Here is a 25,794-nt window from a genome sequence, read left to right as displayed (position 1 = left end):
CTGTCACCCTGACGACAGGGGTCTGTCTGTCACCCTGAGGGCTGGGGACAGTCTGTCACCCTGACGACAGGGGTTTGTCTGTCACCCTGAGGCTAAGGTCTGTCTGTCACCCTGAGGACAGGGGTCTGACTGTCACCCTGTGGGCTGGGGTCTGTCTGTCACCCTGACGACAGGGGTCTGTCTGTCACCCTGTGTGCTGGGGTTTGTCTGTCACCCTGACAACAGGGGTCTGTCAGCCCACCCTGTGGGCTGGGGTCTATCTGTCACCCTATGGGCTGGGGTCTATCTGTCACCCTGAGGGCTGGGGTCTATCTGTCTTCCTGTGGGCTGGGGTCTGTCTGTCACCCTGACGACAGGGGTTTGTCTGTCACCCTGTGGGCTGGGGTCTGTCTGTCACCCTGACGACAGGGGTTTGTCTGTCACCCTGTGGGCTGGGGTCTGTCTGTCACCCTGACGACAGGGATTTGTCTGTCACCCTGTGGGCTGGGGTCTGTCTGTCACCCTGAGGACAGGGATCTGACTGTCACCCTGTGGGCTGGGGTCTGTCTGTCACCCTGACGACAGGGGTTTGTCTGTCACCCTGTGGGATGGCGTCTGTCTGTCACCCTGACGACAGGGGTTTGTCTGTCATCCTGTGGGATGGCGTCTGTCTGTCACCCTGACGACAGGGGTTTGTCTGTCACCCTGTGGGCTGGGGTCTGTCTGTCACCCTGAGGGCAGGGGTTTGTCTGTCACCCTGTGGGCTGGGGTCTGTCTGTCACCCTGACAACAGGGGTCTGTCTGTCACCCTGTGGGCTGGGGTCTGTCTGTCACCCTGACGACAGGGGTTTGTCTGTCACCCTGTGGGCTGGGGTCTGTCTGTCACCCTGACAACAGGGATTTGTCTGTCACCCTGTGGGCTGGGGTCTGTCTGTCACCCTGAGGACAGGGGTCTGACTGTCACCCTGTGGGCTGGGGTCTGTCACCCTGACAACAGGAGTCTGTCAGCCCACCCTGAGGGCTGGGGTCTATCTGTCACCCTGTGGGCTGGGGTCTGTCTGTCACCCTGACGACAGGGGTCTGTCTGTCACCATGTGGGCTGGGGTCTGTCTGTCACCCTGATGACAGGGGTCTCTCTGTCACCATGTGGGCTGGGGTCTGTCTGTCACCCTGACGACAGGGGTCTGTCTGTCACCCTGAGGGCTGGGGACAGTCTGTCACCCTGACGACAGGGGTTTGTCTGTCACCCTGAGGCTAAGGTCTGTCTGTCACCCTGAGGACAGGGGTCTGACTGTCACCCTGTGGGCTGGGGTCTGTCTGTCACCCTGACGACAGGGGTCTGTCTGTCACCCTGTGTGCTGGGGTTTGTCTGTCACCCTGACAACAGGGGTCTGTCAGCCCACCCTGTGGGCTGGGGTCTATCTGTCACCCTGAGGGCTGGGGTCTGTCTGTCACCCTGAGGGCTGGGGTCTGTCTGTCACCCTGACGACAGGGGTCTGTCTGTCACCATGTGGGCTGGGGTCTGTCTGTCACCCTGACGACAGGGGTCTCTCTGTCACCCTGTGTGCTGGGGTTTGTCTGTCACCCTGACAACAGGGGTCTGTCAGCCCACCCTATGGGCTGGGGTCTATCTGTCACCCTGAGGGCTGGAGTCTATCTGTCACCCTGAGGGCTGGGGTCTGTCTGTCACCCTGACGACAGGGGTCTGTCTGTCACCATGTGGGCTGGGGTCTGTCTGTCACCCTGACGACAGGGGTCTCTCTGTCACCCTGTGTGCTGGGGTTTGTCTGTCACCCTGACAACAGTGGTCTGTCAGCCCACCCTATGGGCTGGGGTCTATCTGTCACCCTGAGGGCTGGGGTCTATCTGTCACCCTGAGGGCTGGGGTCTGTCTGTCACCCTGACGACAGGGGTCTGTCTGTCACCATGTGGGCTGGGGTCTGTCTGTCACCCTGACGACAGGGGTCTATCTGTCACCCTGAGGGCTGGGCTCTGTCTGTCACCCTGACGACAGGGGTCTGTCTGTCACCCGGTGTGCTGGGGTTTGTCTGTCACCCTGACAACAGGGGTCTGTCAGCCCACCCTGTGGGCTGGGGTCTATCTGTCACCCTGAGGGCTGGGGTCTGTCTGTCACCCTGACGACAGAGGTCTGTCTGTCACCATGTGGGCTGGGGTCTGTCTGTCACCCTGACGACAGGGGTCTCTCTGTCACCATGTGGGCAGGGGTCTGTCTGTCACCCTGACGACAGGGGTCTGTCTGTCACCCTGAGGGCTGGGGACAGTCTGTCACCCTGACAACAGGGGTTTGTCTGTCACCCTGAGGCTAAGGTCTGTCTGTCACCCTGAGGACAGGGGTCTGACTGTCACCCTGTGGGCTGGGGTCTGTCTGTCACCCTGACGACAGGGGTCTGTCTGTCACCCTGAGGGCTGGGGTCTGTCTGTCACCCTGACAACAGTGGTCTGTCTGTCACCCTGTGGGCTGGGGTTTGTCTATCACCCTGACGACAGGGGTCTGTCTGTCACCCTGTGGGATGGGGTCTGTCTGTCACCCTGAGGACAGGGGTCTGACTGTCACCCAGTGGACTGGGGTCTGTCTGTCACCCTGACAACAGGGGTCTGTCTGTCACCCTGTGGGCTGGGTTTTGTCTGTCACCCTGACGACAGGGGTCTGTCTGTCACCCTGTGGGCTGGGGTCTGTCTGTCACCCTGAGGACAGGGGTCTGACTGTCACCCTGAGGGCAGCGGTCTGTCTGTCACCCTGACGACAAAGGTCTGTCTGTCACCCTGAGGGAAGGGGTCTGTCTGTCACCCTGTGGGCTGGGGTCTGACTGTCACCATGTGGGCAGGGTCTGCCTGTCACCAAGAGGACAGGGTCTAACTGTCGCCGAGAGGACAGAGGTCTGTGTCACTGGGAGGGCAGGATTCTGACTGTCATCGAGAGGGCAGGGGTACAGCTGTCACTAAATGTACAGCGATCTAATTGTCACCAACTGTACAGGGGTCCCTGCTGAATGGGCAATGGTCCTGTTTTCACCCAGTTGTTGGGCGTGGCAGTAGTGGGGATGTCCAGCTTTCACTGAGTTGGCAGGGGGTCATATGTTATGGATCTGACATGACATTAGAACTACAAGGCAAAAGGAACTTGATCTATTTAATCGACCTATCATCCTGATGTTAGAGAAATAATGGAACAATTGATTAATGATAAATCAGCATACAACACTCAAACATAACACAAAGAAAATCACAGTCTTAGAGTGTGGGAACTGTACATACACATCATAGAATAGAAAAACCATAGAATCCTTACCGTGTGGAAACAGGGCCTTCAGCCCAAACTGACCCTCCAAAGAGTGACTACACAGACCCATTCCCCTACATTTACCCCTGACTATTGCACCTAACCTAGACATCCCTGAACACTATGGGACAATTTAGCGTGGCCAATTCACCTAACCTGCACATCTTTGGACTGTGGGAGGAAACTGGACCACCCAGAGGAAACCCATAAAGACACGGGGAGACTGTGCAAGCTCCATATAGACAGTCACCCAAGGATGGATTCGAACGCGGGTCCCTGGTGCTGTGAGGCACCAGTGTTTGCCACTGTGCCGTCCCATCTGTGCTCCTCTTGACACTAAACCTATCACGTCTCAAATTACTTATATCTTGTTTTTTTCTTTCTAATCAGCCTGTTCAGAGACATGATGATGCACCTCTGGAGCAGGTGGGACTTGAGTGTGGGCCTGCTGGTTCGGGGGTAGGGACATATTGCACCCGCCCCCCCCCAGCCCTGCCCAACAAAACACATTTTCCTTTCCAAAAGTTCACCTTTTCATTCAGATATTGCAGCTATACACAATAAGGATTTATTACAGACCCAATGACCCAGATCTGCATCTACTCCCAGGAGGACCAATTCCAATACCGTACAACCCAGATGGCCTCCTTATTCAAAGACTGCAATTTCCCCTCAGATGTGGTTGATGATGCTCTCCACCGCATCTCCTCCACTTTCCGCTCCTCCGCCCTTGAACCCCGCCCCTCCAATTGCCACCAGGACAGAATCCCATTGGTCCACACCTACCACCCCACCAACCTCCATATACATCGTATCATCCTTCGTCATTTCCGCCACCTCCAAACAGACCCCACCACCAGGGATATATTTCCCTCCCCTCCCCTATCAGCGTTCCGGAAAGACCACTCCCTCCACAACTGCCTCGTCAGGTCCACACCCCCAACCAACCCAATCTCCACACCCGGCACCTTCCCCTGCAACCGCAAGAAATGCAAAACTTGCGCCCACACCTCCCCCCTCACTTCCCTCCAAGGCCCCAAGGGATCCCTCCATATCAGTCACAAATTCACCTGCACCTCCAAACACATCATTTACTGCATCCGCTGCACCCGATGTGGTCTCCTCTACATTGGGGAGACAGGCCGCCTACTTGCGGAACGTTTCTGAGAACACCTCTGGGACACACGCACCAACCAACCCAACCGCCCCGTGGCTGAAAACTTTAACTCCCCCTCCCACTCCGCCAAGGACATGCAGGGTCCTTGGCCTCCTCCATCGCCAGACCATAGCAACACGACGCCTGGAGGAAGAGCGCTTCATCTTCCGCCTAGGAACCCTCCAACCACAAGGGATGAATGCAGATTTCTCCAGCTTCCTCATTTCCCCTCCCCCCACCTTTTCTCAGTCCCAATCCTCAGACTCAGCTCCGCCTTCTTGACCTGCAATTTTCTTCCTGACCCCTCAGTCCTCACCCCCTCTCCAGCCTATCACTCTCACCTTAACCTCCTTCCACCTATTGCATTCCCAACACCCCTCCCCCAAATCCCTCCTCCCTACTTGGCACACCTTCCTCATTCCTGAAGAAGGGTTTATGCCCGAAACGTCGATTCTCCTGCTCCTTGGATGCTGCCTGACCTGCTGCGCTTTTCCAACAACACATTTCTCAACATTTATCCCTCAACCAATGTTACTAAAACACAGATTGCTAATGTTTCAAGCATTTGGCCAACCTGTGTATGCAAAAAGCAAGTCGGAAGACAAAAGGTATGTTGCCTTTATTGCAAGAGGCTTTAGAGTCATGTAGATGTACAGCACAGAAACAGACCCTTCGGTCCAACTTGTCCATGCCGACCAGATATCCCAACCCAATCTAATCCCACCTGCCAGCAAACCCTCCAAACCCTTCCTATTCATATACCTTTTAAATGCTGTAATTGTACCAGCCTCCACCACTTCATTCCATATACGTACCACCCTCTGAGTGAAAATGTTGCCCCTCAGGTCTCTTTTATATCTATCCCCTTCCACCCTAAACCTATGCCCTCTAATTCTAGACTCCCCCACCCTAGGGAAAAGACCTTGTCTATTTACCCTATCCATGCCCCTCATGAATTTATAAACCTGTATAAGGTCCCCCCCTCGGCCTCTGATACTCCGGGGAAAATGACCCCAGCTTACTCAACCTCTCCCTATAGCTCAAATCCTTTAACTCTGGCAACATCGTTGTAAATCTTTTCTGAACCCCTTTATGTTTCACAACATTCTTCCAATAGGATGGAGACCAGAATTGCACGCAATATTCCAACAGTGGCCTAACCAATATCCTGTACAGCCACAACATGACCTCCCAACTCCTGTACTCAATACTTTGACCAATAAAGGAAAGCATACCAAACACCTTCTTCACTATCCTATCTACCTGCAACTCCACTTTCAAGGAGCTATGAACCTGCACTCCAAGGTCTCTTTGTTCAGCAACACTCCCTTGGATCCTAGCATTAAATGTATAAGTCCTGTTAAGATTTGTTTTCCCAAAATGCAGCTTCTTGCATTTATCTAAATTAAACTCCACCTGCCACTCCTTAGTCCATTGGCCCATCTGATCATGATCCCGTTGTAATCTGAGGTAACTTTCTTCGCTGTCCACTACATCTCCAATTTTGGTGTCATCTGCAAACATACTAACTATACCTCTCATGCTCACGTCCAAATCGTTTATATAAATGATGAAAAGTAGTGGACCCAGCACTGCTCCTTGTGGACTCCACTAGTCACAGGCCTCCAGTCTGAAAGATAACCCTCCACCACCACCCTCTGTCTTCTCCTATTGAGCCAGTTCTGTATCCAAATGGCTAGTTCTCCCTGTATTCAATGAGATCTAACCTTGCTAATCAGTCTTCCATGGGGAACCTTGTCGAATGCCTTACTGAAGTCCATATAGATCACATCTACTGCTCTGCCCTCATCAATCCTCTTAGTTATTTCTTCAAAAAACTCAATCAAGTTTGTGAGACATGATTTCCCACGCACAAAGCCATGTTGATTATCCCTAATCAGTCCTTGCCTTTCCAAATACATGTACAATCTGTCCCTCAGGATTCCCTCCAACAACTTGCCCACCACCGACATCAGGCTCACTGGTCTATAGTTCCCTGGCTTGTCCTTACCACCTTTCTTAAACAGTGGCACCACGTTTGCCAACCTCTAGTCTTCCGGCACCTCACCTGCAACTATTGATGTTACAAATATCTCAGTCAATGGTTCAGTAATCACTTCCCTAACTTCCCACAGAGTTCTAGGGTACACCTGGTCAGGTCCTGGAGCTTTATCCACTTTTATGCATCTCAAGACATCCAGCACTTCCTCCTTTGTAATACGGACGATTTTCAAGATGTCACCATCTATTTCCCGACATTCTATATCTTTCATGTCCTTTTTCACAGTAAACACTGATGCAGTATTAGAAGAAACACTCCTGTGGCTCCACACAAAGGCCGCCTTGCTGTTCTTTGAGGGGCCTTATTCTCACCCAGTTACCCTTTAGAGTACATGATTAAAAATGTTTTATTTCAATTGTACAGGGCATAGGTGAGATTGCACCTGGAGTATTGTAGTTCAGTTTTGGTTCGTTTATCTAAGAATGGATGTACTTGCCATAGAAGGACCCTAAGATGTTGCAGAAGTGTGCCATTAAATCTGCCAAGTCTGCTCTGGTATTCAGTGAGATCATGGTTGATCTGATAATCCTCAAATTCATTTTCTGATCTTTTCCCATGACCCTCGATTTCATTCTTTTTAACTTTATTTCTTATTTTCTAATATATATATAAGGAATCACCAAGATAGTGTAACTTTTTTTTTCTTTATTTCTCTATTTTATGTCTAAATTTGTACCTAGGTACAGTACTTTATACCGGCGACATTGCAAGCCTTTCACTGTACTCCTGTACTTGAGGACATAAGACAATAAACCTAATTCTAATTTGTCTACCTCAGCCTCTATTTAATGACCCAGTCTCCACAGCCCTCTCGCTTAAAGAATTCCACAGATTCACTACCCTCTGAGGAAAACAATTCGTCCTCCGCTCTCTCTCTTTCTCTCAAATAGGTGGCTGTTTTCTCGGAGATTATGCTGTCTGGTCCTAGACGCTCCCACAAGGGAAAACAATCTCTCAGCATCTACCTTCTCAAGCACACTAAGAATCTTGTATGTTACAATAAGGCAGCCTCTCATTCTTCTAAACTCTAATGAATACAAGCCCAATCTATCCATAAACTGTGTTCTCTAATTCCAGTCTGTCTCATAAGGGGAAACACCCTCTCAGCATCCATTCTGTCATTTCCCCTGAGGATAAGGTGGCTCAGCGATTAACAGTGCTGCTCATAGTGCCAGAGATCCAGGTTCAATTACACCCGCAGGCGACTGAGAAGTTTGCATGTTCTCCCTGTGTCTGCATGGGTTTCCTCCCACTGTCCAAAGATTAGCCATGGGAAATGCTAATCTACCCTATCTCTGTAGAGTTAGAGAGATAGGGTAGAGGGGTGGGTCTGCGTGGGGTGCTGTTCACAGGGTTGGTATGAGCTGAATGGCCTGTAGAGATTCTAAGATCTTGGGTTTACACTTGGGCACTTATGTGCACGTCTTGGTGCATCAGATGGAATGAGGCAACCTTTTGGTTGCCGTAGAGGGACCCTAAGCCAAAGGCTTACATCTACCTCTCATCACAGCCAGAGTTCTTGTGCACTGTAATCTTTGCACTCCGACCCCAAAAGTAAATATATGTTCAATACTGTTCCACTGTGATCCCAATAAAGCTCCATCGCATAACCAAATACATAAAGTGCTCGTAAACACTCAGTCCATCAGGCAGCACTGTAGAGAGAAAACAAACATAGGCTTGATGTTCATGGAGAAAGGTCACCAACCTGAAATGTTAACTGCATATTTCCCTCTCTCCACAAACCCACACAATGACCCGCTCTGTGCTTTTCACCATTTTCTATTTTCATTTTGTGTTGGACAAAAAGTATGATTTATTCAATTTTTAATGCTTCATTGCTAGTCGGGACTAATCCTTCAGCATGAGCAGGCTTCATTAAAATTACAAGGAAGGGAGCTTAGTAGTTTGCAGTCACCAGGAAATTGTGCTGTAGATTGAAGTGCTAGCCACAGTTCAATGATAACACTCATATTTCTGAGTCATAATCCATTTCAGAGTATTGAGCATATAACCTGGACTGATATTGGTACAGTTCTGAATGACTGCAATACCATCAGAGTGCTGTCTTTCAGCTGAGGCTCAATCTTCTCAGCTGGATATAACCGATTCCATGGCTCTTCCAAAAACTGTAGGGGAGACCTGACCAATACTTACTCCTCAACTGATATCACTTGATGTGGAGATGCCTGAATTGGATTGGGGTAGACAAGATCAAAAATCAAACAAGATCAAGTTATAGTCCAACAGGTTTATTTGAAATTAGTCATAGAGATGTACAGCATGGAAACAGACCCTGCGGTCCAATCCGTCAATGCCGACCAGATATCTCAACCCAACCTAGTCCCACCTGCCAGCACCCAGCCCACATCCCTCCAAACCCTTCCTATTCATACACACATACAAATGCCTCTTAAATGTTACAATTGTACCAGCCTCCACCACTTCCTCTGGCAGCTCATTCCATACCCGTACCACCCTCTTTGTGAAAAAGTTGCCCTGTAGGTCTCTTTCCCCTCTCACCCTAGTTCTGGACTCCCCGACCCCAGGGAAAAGACTTTGCCTATTTACCCTATCCATGCCCCTCATAATTTTGTAAACCTCTATAAGGTCACCCCTCAGCCTCTGACGCTCCAGGGAAAATAGCCCCAGCCTGTTCAGCCTCTCCCTGTAGCTCAAATCCTCCAACCCCAGCGATATTCTTGTAAATCTTTTCTGAACCCTTTCAAGTTTCACAACATCTTTCCAATAGGAAGGAGACCAGAAGTGCAAGATTTCATGCTCTGCTCCTTCCTCAGGTGCAGTATGATACTGTAAGGTGTATATATAGTCTTATACTTCTCTAACATGCCTGAGGAAGCAGTAGAGCTCCAAAAACTTGAATTTCAAGTAAACCTGTTGGACTATAACCTGGTCTTGTTTGATTTTTATTACCTGATATCATTTGGACAGATTACTTATTTCTCTTCATTACTGCTTGTGCAATATCATTTCGAACAAGTTGGTTCCTGCATTTCCCAGCAGCACATGTAATCGTGAAGTACTTTTGAACATCCTGAACATGTAAAATAAATTGCAATCATTTCACCTTTCTCTGAGGAGCTTCAGAAACAAGTTGCTACAACTGTACAGGGCTTTGGTGAGAGCACGCCTACAGATCTAGTTCCATCTCTCTTATTCAAGGAGGAACGTATTTGCACTTCCAGAAATTCAAAGAAGTTTCACTTAGATGAAAGAGTTGTCTTATGATAAAAGATTTGGAAGATTCTCCAAAGAAAATTGGAGGTAATCTTATTGAAACATAAAAGATTCTGTCAGGGGGCTGACAAGATATTTCCCTCAGAGTATCTAGAATTTGGAGGAACACTTTCAAAATACAGAACAACCTTGATTATCCAAACGAGACGGGTGGGGAGTATTTTCTTCGGATTACTAAGAATTTGGATAATGGATTGTTCAGATAATGGATAGCGTTTTTAACAGGACCTTGAGATCCTGTTTGGGTAATTGATGTTCGGATCAATTGGGTAATTTGGATAATTGATGTTCGGATAATTGCGGTTGTTCTGTAAGAGTTTTCTCATTTGAGATTGAGATGAAAAGGAATTTCTTCTCGAGAGAGTTGTTAATCTTTGGAATTCCTTATTCCAGCGCAGGACTGCAAAGCTGAAATCTGATTTGTTAGTTGTGGGATTACTCAGTCCTGTCTATTGCACGCTGCTTCCACTGTTTGGCACTCAAGTAATCCAGTATAGTAGTATCATCAGGTGTCAACACCTCAGTTTTAGATTGGCCTAGTTCTTGATGCTGCTCCTGACATCCTTTCCTGCACTTTCCATTGCAGGATTCGTGTTTTATCAGTGTTATCACTGTTTTTACAATGCATCACCTGCTGCATTCCTAACAACCTACCATCATTTGAAGCATGAACTTTGTAATATTACAGCCAAAAGCTTAACTTCTTGTCTATGCCTATGTGACACAGTCAAATATCTGAATTTTCTGATTAAAGATTAAATGTTAAATGCATATTAGTAGCACGAGTGAGTGGGTAGAGGTAGGTTCAGTTGAGGCATCCAAAATCTATTATCTGAAAAGGAAGAATGTGCAATGTTCCAGGGAGAAGGTGGGGAAATTACCTGAAGTGAATTGCTTATTCGGATAGCTGGTGCAGACATCTTGGGTTGAATGGCCTCTTTATGAGCTGTGTGACCTTAGTGATTCAGGAGAGGCGGTGACAGATCCGAGAGCATCTTCTTTATCTCCTACCTCCCTGAACAACTCAATTTCAGTTAAAGGTCCAGTCCATCAGCTCCTCTTGACTGACGCTCACGGTTTACATTCATAATTAGTAGCTCAACGGACCAAGATGGATAAACCGCCACCTCAAAATAGAACTAAATTACCTTTTTCTTTATATATTAAATACTAAAATAAAAGTATATATTTTATATATATATGAGATTAGAAATTCTGTAGTTTAATTCGGAACTTAATATAAAATAGAACTTAAGTAAGTGATTCTGTTGTATAAAATGTAGTTCTTAACTATTTCTCAATCTTAGTTTCAAACACTATCTGCACTTTGGTGTGGTTACATGGTTCTTTTTTCTAAAACTGGAAAGGAAGTGGGTGCGTTGCATTTGTACATTGAGGCTGTGACACTGATCTGCAGCATACCCCATTCCTACTGCGCTTTGACCTATTTCACCAGGCAGGAACTGACACAATTGTCCCTTTTTGGAACTGTAAGGCAGCCTGATGTACCAATTAAACATTCACACAGTGTTACAGTGCAGTAGGAAGCCATTCAGCCCTTTGAATCAACACCAGATTTCACTTTAGATTAGGTTAGGTCAGATTTCCTACAGTTTGGAAACAGGCCCTTCAACCCAATAAGTCCACACCAGACCCATTCCCCTACCCTATATTTACCCCTGACTAATGCACCTAACACGATGGGCACTTTAGCTTAGCCAATTCACCTGACCTTAAAACAGAAAAGGATAAATCGAGGAGTATTGCTTGATGGGGAGCAAAAATCAGGAAGTGTCTATGTGGTTCGTATCTGTGAAATGATTTTCTCACACTAACATCTAACTGGCAAGCCTCCACAGCAGGAGTTGAGAATCTGTTCCCAGAGAGGAACAGACCTTGAACCTGAACCTCTATTCAACTAGGTTACTACTGATCTGTGTCTTAACTGAATTAATTGGCTTAAAGAAGTCTTGACTAGCAAAGAAAATCTCAATTTTGATTTGAAATGTTCAGGTGACTCAGCGTCATCAGCATTTTGGGGAAGATTGCACATTCTGTGTTCAATCTCTGTGTGAAGACGTGACTTCTGAATCCTCTTTGATGAAGCACCCTCATGTTTTAAGGTGGTGCCCTCTTCTCTGCATTTTCTGACCAGAGGAAACAATTTTCTTGTCCCTGCCCTTTAATGATGTTAATTAAAAATACCATATAATCTTCTATTTATATATATTTATAAAGTGGCTTTATAAAATCAAACATAAGCCAGTCTCATCTCCACTACTATAAAAGAAAATACCGTGAATGTTGTGGTCCTGCAACAAACGAAGAATCCCGGAAAAACTCCAGTCTGAAGGGTAATACCAGACTCGAAACCTTAACATTATTTTTCTGTCTCCGTGTGTGCTTCCAGACCTGCTGAGTTTCATTAGTATTTTTCATGTTTGTCCCATCTTCACTGCTGACCCATAACAAATAAACAGATTTACACTGTCCATTAGGCAAAGCTAGTGAAGGAGTCTTATTTAAATAAGGAATTGGATTCTAGACCCCGGGAGTCTTTGCAGAGTGGGTTTAAAGGTAAGTGGAATCCAGGTTTCACAGAAAGCATAGAAATGTGGGAGCTCTGATGAAGAGTAATCCAGGTTTGAAATGTTAGCTTGCTTTCTCTCCATGGATGTTACCTGACCCAATGTGATCTCCAGCATTTTTTGTTTTCAGAGCATAGAAGAGTTTCACTTTAGTGGTTAGTATGTGCATTTACATAAAATGTGACAAACTGAATTAAGTTATTGTTGAACCAGCACCTACAACTGAACAGGAGTTTGTAAGCAGCAAGGGCATGTATGCAGCCTTTTAATAGCAAAAGGACATTTCCCAGAAGCAATGTGAAGTACTTCATGACATTATAGAGGTTTATAAAATCATGAGGGCATGGATAGGGTGAATAGCCAAGGTCTTTTTTCCCAGGGTAGGGGAGTCCAAAACCAGAGGGCATAGGTTTAAGGTGAGAGGGGAAAGATTTAAAACGGCCCAAGGGGCATCTTTTTCACACAGAGGGTGATGCGTGTATGGAATGAGCTGCCAGAGGAACTGGTGGAGGCTGGTAGAATTACAACATTTAAAAGGCATCTGGATGGGTATATGAATGAGAAAGGTTTAGAGAGAGGCATATGGGCCAAATGCTGGCAAATGGGACTAGATTAATTTAGGGTATCTGGATGGCATGGACAGGTTGGACCAAAGGGTCTGTTTCCATGTTGTACATGTCTATGATTGTACGTAAAACCATTACCTTAAAAGTGAAAATTTTGCTGTAAAATTTGCATCGCAAGATATAGCATGCAGAAACATGATCAGTGGCTGATGAATTAGGTTGTGTTATTATTTGTGCACAAGAGAGCTAAGGATGAGAAAATTCATCAACTGATCTTAATTCATCCATCAATAAAGATTCCTAACATTTCAGTGCAGCATCCTTTCCTTAAATAATTCCAAATGTTTACTCTCCCAACTGAAAATTTACACAGTTCTGAAAAAGAATCATTCGACCTGAAATATTAACTCTGATTTCTCTCCACAGTTTTTCTCCAGTAATTTCTATTTTTGTTTCTGAAAATTGACACTATAGGTTGATCATTCTCTGTATGAAGATCTTTTTGCTCTTAGTATAAAATTGCCATTCACAAGCATGAACCTGTACCCTTTTAAACATGGTTGGCAATGCAACAGTTTAAGTTTAAGTCACATTTAATTATATCTTCAACAGCCTCGTATGGCTGCATTTATGCCAATGGCACTGTTAGTTGGCACAGCAATTGTACACGTGTGTAGGGTCAAGTTCTTGAGTATTGACTTACCGAGATCACGGCGATGTTACAGACTGATAGGATTGACTTTTTAGTGTGTGGTTATTTATTAAACTTGCAGCACTGTATGGCTAAAACATTCATACAAGAAGTGCACCTGAAATGGATGGGCAAACCGCTGAGGCAGAGGAAGGTTAAGAAAGAGCCCTGAGTGCCTCAGCTAGCAACCCCACTCATTGCTGCACGGAGTGAGGGATGTGACCAAAAGGAAGGTAGATTATTATCTGAATGGTGATAGCTTGGTAAAGGGGGAGGTGCAAACAATAGAATACAAGTTTGAGGAACAAATGTTTAAATTCATTATGGTCACACCATGAATATTATCAAAATAGAAATTGCTGGAGAAACTCAGCCGGTCTGGCAGTATCTGTGGAGAGAAAGCATTGTTACTGTTTCAAGTGCTGCATGACTCTTCATCAGAACCAGGAATATTATGTTCAGTTCTGGTTACCAGGAAGCTAGGAGAGGGTCAAGCACTGGGATGCTGGAACGGAGTGTCAGTGTACACCAGTCACTGAATAAGCATGCAGGTTCAGAAGGCAATGAAGAAGGCAAATGGTATGTTGGCCTTCATAGCAGGAGGATTCATGTACAGGAGCAGGGATGTTTTGCTGTAATTCAGCAGGGCTTCAGTGAGACCATACCTGAAATATTGTGTGCAGTTTTGGTGTCCTTATCTGAGGAATGATGCATGAAGAGAGATTGAATTGATTAGGCCAATATTCACTGAAGTTTGGAAGAATTTAGGGGGGGAGGTCTTACAGAAACCTGTAAAATTCTAATGGGATTGGACAGGATAAATCCAGGAAGGATGTTTCCTGATGACTGGGTAGTTCAGAACCAAGGGTCACAGTCTAAAGATACAAGGTAAATCCTATAGGACTGAGATGATAAGAAATGTCTTCATCCAGAGAGTGGTGAGCCTGGAGAACTCCATGCCACAGAAAGCAGTTGAGGTGAAATATTGAATGTTTTCAAGAAGGAGTTAGATATGGTCCTTGGGGCTGCTTGGAATCAGAGGGTATGAGGAGAAAGTAGCAACAACACAGAGTTGCCAAGCAGAGGCTAATAGCCAAGTTTGGTACCCATGAGGATGGTCTCAACCGGGATCTTGGGTTCATGTCACACTCCAGGTGACTTCACTACATTATACACTCCCACACACATGCTCTTACACTCACATGCACACAGATTTTCTCTCACACACCTGCTCTTTCTCAGACATACAGACTCGCAGGCATATACTCCATCATAGTTGTGCGCACACTCTATCACGTTCGCACAGACACACACACATTCACTCTCTCTCTCCCATACACGCACACTTACTCTCTCTCTCCTTTACAAGTAAACACACACACATGCCTATGGGGTGAATTTGTATTTGTAGATATTCTATTTTGTTCAGTAAGCAAATCTTCAGGCAGTCAATCCATTAGAACCAGCCTGACTCAAGGTTGGAATACAGACAGACTCTAACCTCACACTTTTAATGCATTGTCTGAGCTGAGATATCACCTGAACTGCTGTGCTCTTCCAGCACCACTAATCCAGAATCTGGTTTCCAGCATCTGCAGTCATTGTTTTTACCTCTGAGATATCACCTGTTTTGTATAAAACTTTAATTTTTTTGGGAATGTGATTTGAAAGTAGCTCTGGGATTTAAATATTAATGAACCAAAACCTGAATCCCCATTCTAAGTGATTAAAGATTTAACAGCAATCTAGGTTTGTTCAATACATCACATCAGTTGTGTGACACTTTGATCTTTTACTCTAAATTATGTGTCCTATGACCCTGCCCCACTAGCTACCTGATGAAGGAGCAGTGCTCCGAAAGCTTAGACTTCCAAATAAACATGGTAAAAACAATGACTGCAGATGCTGGAAACCAGATTCCGGATCAGTGGTGTTGGAAGAGCACAGCAATTCAGGCAGCATCCGAGGACAGGCAAAATCCTCGGATGCTGCCTGAATTGCTGTGCTCTTCCAGATTCCAAATAAACATGTTGCACTATAACCTGGTGATGTGTGATTTTTATGTTTGTCCACCCCAGTGCAACATTGGCACCACCACATCACAATTATGCTGGAAGTCTATCAATAACAATGAAGAAAGTCAAACCAAAAAATGAAATCCCATGAAGACTCAATCATTGCCCTAATATTTGGTCTTCAGACCCCTTTCTGCCACATATGTATCAAACACCACACCCTGACAAGGTGTAAAAGTACAAAAGTACCAGTTTGCATCCTCCAGATCTATGGGCAATGTCGAGGAAGCCCAATGTTACAAGGGGTTGCATGGAAGAGGCCCAGCAACAGGCAACACAGGTGGTCAGTCAGCAATGATGTAGGAAGTCAAGATTAGAATGGTGCTGGAAAAGCACAGCAGGTCAGGCAGCATCCGGGAAGCAGGACAGCAATGATGTAGGGAGTGGACATTAAGATTCAATGGTAGCCCCTCGGACAGTTAGAGTGGTCACTGAGGAGCCAGGCATTCAATCATTGGAGACCAGGTGGTGAACAACTCAGAGGCTAATTCCTCATGTCATGCATCTGAACTAGCAAGAACAATGGGCAAGATTTGGGCTTCTCAATCTGAGTAGTGAGATGGCCATAAAGGCTGGCCCAGCCAGCTCACATCAATGGGTGAACAAAAATTATACCAGCCTTATCTCACAGAATCTGAGAATTGATATGGAACAGGAGGCCATTTGGCATACTGTACCTGCACTGGCTCTTCAAGTGAGCATCATTACTGTGTCGAGAGTGTGGTGCTGGAAAAGCACAGCATCCCAGGCGCAGGAGAATCGATGTTTCGGGCATAAGCCCTTCATCAGGAATCATGCCCGAAACGTCGATTCTCCTGTTCCCTGGATGCTGCCTGACCTGCTGTGCTTTTCCAGCACCACTCTCGGCTCTGATCTCCAGCATCTGCAGTCCTCACTTTCCCCCCATCACTCCTGTGTGCCAATCTCCTGCTTTCCCCTCCATCATCCCAGCACACCATTTGTTTTATTTTTATTTTTATTGCACAAAAGTACAGGAGTGTATGACATCACCACCGCAGGTATAAGTATCCAGGTACAGGACCTGAGGAAACAACGTAAAAAGTAACAAAGTTAAAAGTTAAACGTTGCAGTAATTACAGTATAATGTAAAACATTATTGGGTTAAAGCTTACACATTGCAGACATTCTTAAGTGGAAAATAGAGAACTAAAGCTGAAGTTTCTTTCCAAGTGCCCTCATGAATACCTTTGGGCAGCCCATTCCCAGACCCTAACAACTCCGTGTGAAACGTTTCCTTTCTCTACATCACCCATCACCTTAAATCTTCCAATTAAACCTGTTGGACTGTAACCTGGTGTTGTGTGATTTTTAACTTTGTCCACCCCAGTCCAACACCGGCATCTCCAAGTCATGGCTTTAAATCTGGGTCACCTCGCTCCTGCCCCTTTGATGTGCCACTGACTGCAGTTGAGAGCTGGGGAGGTGGGGGAGGGAGGTTGAGCAGGAGGTCTCACAGCAAGCCAGCGCTGTTGACCCAAACCCTCCAGCAAGCTGTGGAGTGGACGGCGTCTTTTCCCCAACAAATTGCTCGGGGCGGACGCGAGGGGTTGACGGCGATTGCGTTAAACTGGTCATTACTTTCCCAGACTGAAGACGGGTGGCTGTTCTGGTTTCTCTGTTGATTATTTTTGGCTGGGATTTGCAGAAGCTGCAAGGTCCCCCCCCCCCCAGTTCTATAAAGGTGCTCTCCCTCTCTGGGGGATAGTATGTGCAAGTGGAGTAGTCCCCTGAACGGCCTGCGCTGTGGAAGGCAGTACAACACTCGAGTAAACTCGGAAGGGGGAGTGTTAGATTTGCCTGTTAGGGGCGTTCCTTCCGTTAGTTTAGCAGAAGTATAAGAACTTTCGCAGTGGGAGCTGACTTCACTCTCAGCAGCAGTAACCCCTCTCTCTCATGATGGACGGTGGCAGCGGTTCTCTGACCCAGGAGAACCCTCCCGGAGTCCGCTACAGCTCTATGAGCAGCCCGGGCTCCGAGACAGCCACTGCCAACTTTCACATAAGCCGTGGCAGGTCTTATCTGGTCGTGGCCATCCTGTTCCTCATTAACCTCTTGAACTACATGGATCGCTCTATCATTGCAGGTGAGAGTTTGCCCTTTGCTGACAGAACGCCATCTCCAATCCCACTCCCCCATCCTTCTTCTCAGCCCCTCTCCCCATCCCTCAACCCCTCGTCCCCATCCTTCAAACCCTCTCCCCATCCCTCAACCCCTCTCCCCATCCCTCAACCCCTCTCCCCATCCCTCAAACCCTCTCCCCATCCCTCAACCCCTCGTCCCCATCCCTCAAACCCTCTCCCCATCCCTCAACCCCTCTCCCCATCCCTCAACCCCTCTCCCCATCCCTCAAACCCTCTCCCCATCCCTCAACCCCTCTCACCATCCCTCAAACCCTCTCCCCATCCCTCAACCCCTCTCCCCATCCCTCAACCCCTCTCCCCATCCCTCAACCCCTCGTCCCATCCCTCAAACCCTCTCCCCATCCCTCAAACCCTCTCCCCATCCCTCAAACTCTCTCCCCTTTCCTCAACGCCTCTCCCCATCCCTCAAACCCTCTCCCCATCCCTCAACCCCTCTCCCCATCCCTCAAACCCTCTCCCCATCCCTCAACCCCTCTCCCCATCCCTCAAACCCTCTCCCCATCCCTCAAACCCTCTCCCCATCCCTCAAACCCTCTCCCCATCCCTCAACCCCTCTCCCCATCCCTCAAACCCTCTCCCCACCCCTCAAACCCTCTCCCCATCCCTCATACCCTCTCCCCATCCCTTTCCCTTCCCCCTCCCCATCCATCAAACTTTCTCCCCATCCCTTTCCCTTCCCCTCATCCCTCAACCCAACTCCCTCAAACCCTCTTCCCATCCCTTCCCCTCTCCCCATCCCTCTTCCTCAACTCCCTCTCCCCATCCCTCAACCCCTCTCCCTATCCCTCAAACCCTCTCCCCATCCCTCAACCTCTCGTCCCATCCCTCAAACCCTCTTCCCATCCCTCAACCCCTCTCCCCATCCCTCAACCCCTCTCCCCATCCCTCAAACCCTCTCCCCATCCCTCAACCCCTCGTCCCATCCCTCAACCCCTCTCCCCATCCCTCAAACCCTCTCCCCATCCCTCAACCCCTCTCCCCATCCCTCAAACCCTCTCCCCATCCCTCAAACCCTCTCCCCATCCCTTTCCCTCCCCCCTCCCCATCCATCAAACTTTCTCCCCATCCCTTTCCCTTCCCCTCATCCCTCAACCCCACTCCCTCAAACCCTCTTCCCATCCCTTCCCCTCTCCCCATCCCTCTTCCTCAACTCCCTCTCCCCATCCCTCACCCTCCTCTCTCCCCAATCTCCCCCTCTACCCCTCTCCCTTCCCCCTCTCTCCTCTCCCTTCCCCCTCTCTCCTCTCCCTTCCCCCTCTCTCCTCTCCCTTCCCCCTCTCTCCTCTCCCTTCCCCCTCTCTCCCATCCCTTCCCCCTCTCTCCCATCCCTTCCCCCTCTCTCCCATCCCTTCCCCCTCTCTCCCATCCCTTCCCCCTCTCTCCTCTCCCTTCCCCCTCTCTCCCATCCCTTCCCCCTCTCTCCTCTCCCTTCCCCCTCTCTCCCATCCCTTCCCCCTCTCCCAACCCTCTCCAGAGGATTGTCCTGTATGTCTCCTGGAACCAAAGTCCATCTCCTTGTCCTTGCTCATGGAGCAATTGAGAACCTCTTTTTGTTGCTTCTTTCAGAGTTTTGATGCTTTTAGTTTTATTCTGGTACAGGATATGGGCATCGCAAACCAGGCTAGCATTTCTAATAGTTCTGTTTCCATGCTGTATAACTCTGTATGCCTGGCCAGAGTAGGCAGCGCTGTGCCAAAGCACCAGTGCAGTGTTTGTGCTCAAGGCCCAACCACAGAAATGCCATGTTTCTGCCCCAGTGATAATGAAGTACTGCTAGAGTGGAGTGTGCCTTCAGGGTGACGGTAGAATGTTCTTCCCACGTTGCTGCTGCAAGAGAGTGGGTTAAGTTTACTTTGGAATGTTCAATAGAGTTAACCAGAGGTGGTATTAAACAAGGTTTTACTAATAAGGATTTAATAATGCAGTCATATTGTTTCTGAATGATTGAGATTATCAGCTACCTGGATTTTGAAGGTGATATTATTTAAAAATGAACTGTCACTGCTTGATTACAGGGGAAGAGGTTTGTCTGAAAGCATTTAGCAGATATTGTTTGGGGATAGAGAAAGTCAGTTGCCGTATTAATTCAATTTCACAAGGTAGCAGTGAATTGTGATGTTGTTTCTATCATTCCATTTTTACAGACAACTCTGTTTTCATGAAGATTGTGGTTTTCCTGAGGTCCTAACCTGTTAGTGCACCCATTAATCACAATAACAGCCTGGCAGTAACTGGGCTGGCAGACCAGCAGAGGCAAGGGGAGTGGTAGTGCCTGGCAGAGTGAGGGGACTGTGTGAATGGCAGTCTGTAGTGTCCATCCCTTTGTTAGGTGCTGATGGAAACGTGTGAAACCACTGAACTACCGGAAAGGGCAGGGTGACACGGTGGCTCAGTGGTTAGAATTATTGCCTCACAGCGCTGGGACCTGGATTCGATTCCAGCCTTGGGTGACTGTCTGTGTGGAGCTTGTACATTCTCCCGATGTCTGTGTGGGTTTCCTCCTACAGTCCAACAATGTGCAGGTCAGATGAATTAGTCATCCTGGATTGTCCATAGTGTCCAGGGATGTGTGGGTTAGGTGAATTAGTCAGGGGCAAGTGTAGAGTGATAGGGGAATGGGTCTGGATGGGTTACTCTTTGATGGGTCAGTGTGGACTTGTTGGGCCAAATGGCCTGTTTCCACACCATAGGGATTCTATGAAAGACTTCCATTTATGTGGTACCTTTTACAAGCTCAGGATGTGAAAGCACTATTGAAGTATAATCACGATTAGAGGATCACAGAATGGTTAAAGTTCAGACGGAGGACATTCAACCAAAGGTGGCTGTGGCAGCTCTCTGAAAGAGCAATTCATTAAGACCCATGACTTTGGTTTTTCCTCCGAGCCCTGAAATTTCTTTGCTTTTCAGGTAATTGTCCGGTTCCCTTTTAAAATCCACAACTGACTGAACCTCCAGTACACTCTCAAGCTCTGCGTTCCAGATGAACCTAACCCCTCACTGCAGGGAAAAATGTTTCTCCACGTATATCTTTGCACCCTTTGCCAATCACTGTGAATTGGCGTTGTCAGCTTCTCAATATTCCTGCCAATGGGAACAATTGCTGTTCCATCCACCAAGTCTCAAACAGTCAGGATATTGAATGTCCCTCTCAAATCTCTCAAGTTGCACCTCTCTAAGGAGGGACCCAGCCTCCTCAGCTTTCTCAATCAATCTTAGTCACTGAACTTCCTCAGTCCTTGGACTCGGTGTTGTGAATCTTCTCTGCACTCTCTCCAATGGCTTCACGCCCCTTCTGAAGTGTGGTGCCTGATAGGGGATGCAGTGCTCCAGCTGAGGCTGAACCAGATTTTTTCATGGATTCATACAGCATAGAAGTGACCCTTTGGCCCATCAAGTCCGCACTGACGTAACTACCACTAAAGGTGCCCTAATCCCAATTTCCTGCATTTGTCCCATGTCCTGGAATGTTGTGATAATTTGAAGTGCTCATCCAAATATTTTTTTAAATGTTGAAAGGTTTCTGGCCTCCACTTCCTTCCCAGGCAGTACATTCCAGATTCCCACCACCCGCTCACTAAAAGGATTTTCTTTTCCCCAAATCCCCTCTGACCCTCCTGCCCCTTACCCTAAAACTGTGCCCTCACGTGATTGACCCCACAACCAAGGGAACAGTTGCTCTCTATTCACCCTGTCTGTACTCCTCATAATCTTATATACCTCAAACCGTCTCAGTTTCCTCTGCTCTAAACAAAACAATCCAAGTCTATCTGGTCTCTCAGTATAGCTCAATCATAACTTCCTTGCTCTTATAACACTTTGCCCTTGTTTATAAACCCAGGATTCTGCAAACTTGATTAACAGCTCTTTCAGTCTGTCATTACTGTCAGGGATTTGTAAACATTGACCCCCCCTCCCCCCCCCCCCACCAACCCACCCACCATGTCCTTCTGTTCCTGCATGTCAGAAGGAATGTGTATAACGTAGAAAACGTTGCAACCAATCAAGGCACAGCCAGATCTTGTAAACAGCAATAAGATCAATGTGCAGTGATGTTTGTTGAGAGATACAAGTCAGCCAGGAGGAATTCCCTGCCATTCTTTGGATAGTCCAGTGGGGTTCACCAGAAAGGGTACATGGGCTTCGGTTTGATGTTTAATCTGAAAAAAGAGCGTTCTGTGCTGCACTGGGCATGTCACAGCCTACATTCTGAGCTCATGTTTCTGCAGTGGGACTTTAACACATAAACTTCTGACTCATGCTCTCGCTAAACTGTGGTTTGATCTGCCCTCCCAAAATGGAAAGGGTATTTGGAAATGGGCATCTGGGGCACACCTCTGACTTCTTGGATTTGGCATCTTCCAATTGGCAAGGTTAAGACCAGACCCTGCTACTGGCGAGACCCAATGCTGTTTTAGGATTAGGACAGAGCTCTGTCACTGAGGAAGAGAAATAGCAAGCAAACTTCTCAAATAGCACCATCCAAATCCATGAGCACTTCCATCTGGAAGGACAAGGGCTGCAGATACATGGGAGCACCACCCTTGCAAGTTCTCCAAGTCACTCACCATCCTGACTTGGAAGTATATCACCAATTCACTGGGTCAAATTCCTGAAATTCCGTCCCGAAGGGCATTGTGGGTCTACACAAGAAATGCAGCGATTCTAGGTGGCCTATTGTATGAATCGCAAAGGTTTTGAATGCAGGAACAGCAAGTATTTGGAAAGACAAAGACTGATTAGGGATAGTCAACATAGCTTTGTGTGTGGGAAATCATGTCTCACTACCTTGATTGAGTGTTTCGAAGAAGTAACAAAGAGGATTGGTGAGGGCAGAGCGGTAGACGTGAATATATGGACTTCAGTAAGGCCTTCGACAAGGTTCCCCATGGGAGACTGGTGAGCAAGGTTAGATCTCATGGAGTACAGGGAGAACTTGCCATTTGGATACAGAACTGGCTTGAAGGTGAGAGGCAGAAGGTGGTGATAGAGGGTTGCTTTTCAGACTGGGGTCCTGTGACCAGTGGAGTGCCACAAGGATCGGTGCTGGGCCCTCTACTTTTCGTCATTTATATAAATGATTTGGATGTAAACATAGAAGGTATTGTTAGTAAGTTTGCAGATGACACCAAGATTGGAGGTGTGAAGAGTTGGACAGCGAAGAGGGTTACCTCAGAGTACATCGGGATCTTGATCACATGGATCAATGGGCCAAGGAGTAGCAGATGGAGTTTAATTTAGATAAATGTGAGGTGCTGCACTTTGGGAAAGCAAATCTTAGCAGGACTTATATACTTAATGGTCAGGTCCTAGGCATAACGCTGAACAAAGGGTTCAGAAAAGATTTACAAGAATGTTGCCAGAGATGGAGGGTTTGAACTATAGGGAGAGACTGAATAGGCTGGGGTTGTTTTCCCTGGGGCGTTGGAGTGTAAGGGGTGACCTTATAGAGGTTTATACAATCATGAGGGGCATGGATAGGATAAATAGACAAATTCGTTTCTCTGGGGTGGGGAAGTCCAGAATTGGAGGGCATAGGTTTAGGATGAGAGTGGGAAGATATAAAAGGGGCCTTAAGGGGCAACATTTTCACGCATAGGGTGGTATGTGTATGGGATGAGCTGCCAGAGGAAGTGTTGGAGGCTGGTACAATCACAACGTTTAAAAGACATTTGGATGGGTATATAAATAGGAAGGGTTTAGAGGGATATGGCCCAAGTGCTGGCAAATGGGACTAGGTTAGGTTGGGATATCTGGTCGGCATGGACAAGTTGGACTGAAAGGTCTATTTCTGTGCTGTACACCTCTATGACTCTGTGACTAATACTGGGAATGGATGGTTGTCTTATGGAGAGATGTTGCACAGGCTGGGCTTGTATCCACTGGAGTTCAGAACAGTAAGAGGTGGCTTGATTGAAACAGATTAGATTCCAAGGGCTCTTCCCAGGGTCAATGTAGAGGGGACATTTCCTCTTGTCAGAGAGTCTAGAACATGGGGTTACTGTTTAAAAATAAAAGATTATCTATTTAAGACAGGGAGATATTTATTTTCACACCAGGTCATGAGTCTTTGAAACTCTATTTCTCAACAGGCAGTGGAAGCAGAGCTGTTGAATATTTGAACGATCGAGATAGATAGATTTTTTTATAAGGTTATTAGGAACGATTGGCAATGCGGAGTAATGACCTGTTGAATCGGACAGCAAGCCAAGAGGCTGAATGGCATACTCTGACTTCTAATTCATCAGCACTTTCTCTGAATGGCTTCTGACATTTATACACAGTACTACGTCTAAAGCTGCAGTTTAAATGTCCCTAATTTTAAATTTCATTCTCCTTAGAATAAATGCTTGAGATGACCTGGACACAATGGGTCAAATAGCCTCAGTTTGGATTCAAGTTGCTTTTTCAGTTTGAGAAGCTTTCTGTACGCATGGCTGGAGTGAGCTGTTTTGGGTGAAGTTTACAGGGAAAAGTATGTTTGAGATCTCTGACACCCTATAACAACGGAACAGAGATTAAATTACAGAAGTGACCTCTTCCTGCTCTCTCACCCTCGATGTTGCAAACTCCTTCATGGAAGGTTCGCATTGGTTTACTTGGTCTGCAGCAAAAATGTCCACTCTTCACCATTCAAAGTAAAAACATCATTTCATTATTTACCTCCAAATCTCTCTGTTACCTGCTTAGTTCACCCTGTCATTTGTTAATTGATTTGTGTCTTTGCTGTTTTGAACTTTACAGAAGATTTTCAACACATATAGAACCATAGAATATCATAGCTTAAAGTCAGGGCCATTGTAATTCCTTTATCAACCCAAAAATCTCTATTAAACTGATCAAACTATGCACACCCTTAAAAACCTGTTACTTTAAAAAAAAACTCGATGAATTTTAACTGGCCAATCAGCTGCTTGGGGTGACTCATCGCTCCTTTTAACATAGCCGAGTGTGATGATTTTCTCATATTTTTGGTGACATCCAGGAGGATGGACTTTGCCACCTTCATTGTAGACCAGTCAGAATTTGAAGTTTTTTTCTGGTTTTAAATGCTTCAGTCCTTATCAAGTGAACCATTTTGACACTGGCTTGGTAGAAGGATAGAGCTAGGAACACTCATTTTAAACTTTTACCCAGGAAGAGACCCCATGCCAGGCTAGATTGATGCTGGTCCTCTTCCTGAATGAGCCTCACTTGCAGGTTGTAAATATGATTCGGAGATGCCGGTGTTGGACTGGGGTGTACAAAGTTAAAAATCACACAACACCAGGTTATAGTCCAACAGGTTTAATTGGAAGCACACTAGCTTTCGGAGCGACGCTCCTTCATCAGGTGACACTATCACCTGATGAAGGAGCGTCGCTGCGAACGCTAGTGTGCTTCCAATTAAACCTGTTGGACTATAACCTGGTGTTGTGTGATTTTTAAGGTTGTAAATACTGTGTCTTAGGCTGGCACACTCCCATTTTTGAAGTCAGACGAGATTCAGCATAAATCTCGGCTGAGATTACCATGCAGTACCAAGTGAGTGCTATTTCATTGGGGATATTGTCTTTCAGGTGAGATACTAAACAGAGAACGTAAAGAATCCCATAGCCCTATTAGTTTAGAGTTGCAAAGTTCTCCTGGGTCGTTTCTGACCAAAATGTACTCTTCAACTCACTACCTCAATAGGTTAAAAGCAAAATGTTGCAGATTCTGGAAATCTGAAATAAACACAGCAATTGCTGGAAAAACTCAGCAGATCTGGCATCACCTTTGGGGAAAGAAACTGTTAACGTTTCAAGTCCAATATGACTTCTTCAGAAGTGGTTCTGGTTCAAAGACAAGTCTCAAGAAGAGTCATGCTAGTCTTGAAACATCAACTCTGTTTCTCTCTCCAGAGATGCTCCCTGACCCCACAGAGTCATCCCAATCTGACCTGATCGCAGGTACCAGCATTTGGCCCATATCCCT

General features: G+C 46.8%; 1 protein-coding gene across 1 annotated transcript in view; it reads left to right on the top strand.

Moving 5' to 3' along the window:
* Nucleotides 1-17,545: 17,545 nt before the first annotated feature.
* LOC122564163 (protein spinster homolog 3-like) overlaps nucleotides 17,546-25,794 on the top strand; it is a 255,278-nt gene continuing 247,029 nt past the window's right edge. The window contains exon 1 of the mRNA XM_043718810.2: nucleotides 17,546-17,780. Coding sequence (XP_043574745.2) covers nucleotides 17,591-17,780 — 190 coding nt within the window. The 5' untranslated portion in view covers nucleotides 17,546-17,590. The remainder of the gene's footprint in view (nucleotides 17,781-25,794) is intronic.

Source organism: Chiloscyllium plagiosum, unplaced genomic scaffold (genome assembly GCF_037043375.1).
Source record: "Chiloscyllium plagiosum isolate Xiang-an unplaced genomic scaffold, Cpla_swu_hap1 HiC_scaffold_31, whole genome shotgun sequence".
Classification (NCBI taxonomy): Eukaryota; Metazoa; Chordata; class Chondrichthyes; order Orectolobiformes; family Hemiscylliidae; genus Chiloscyllium; species Chiloscyllium plagiosum.
This window is presented reverse-complemented; position numbering and strand designations above follow the sequence as displayed.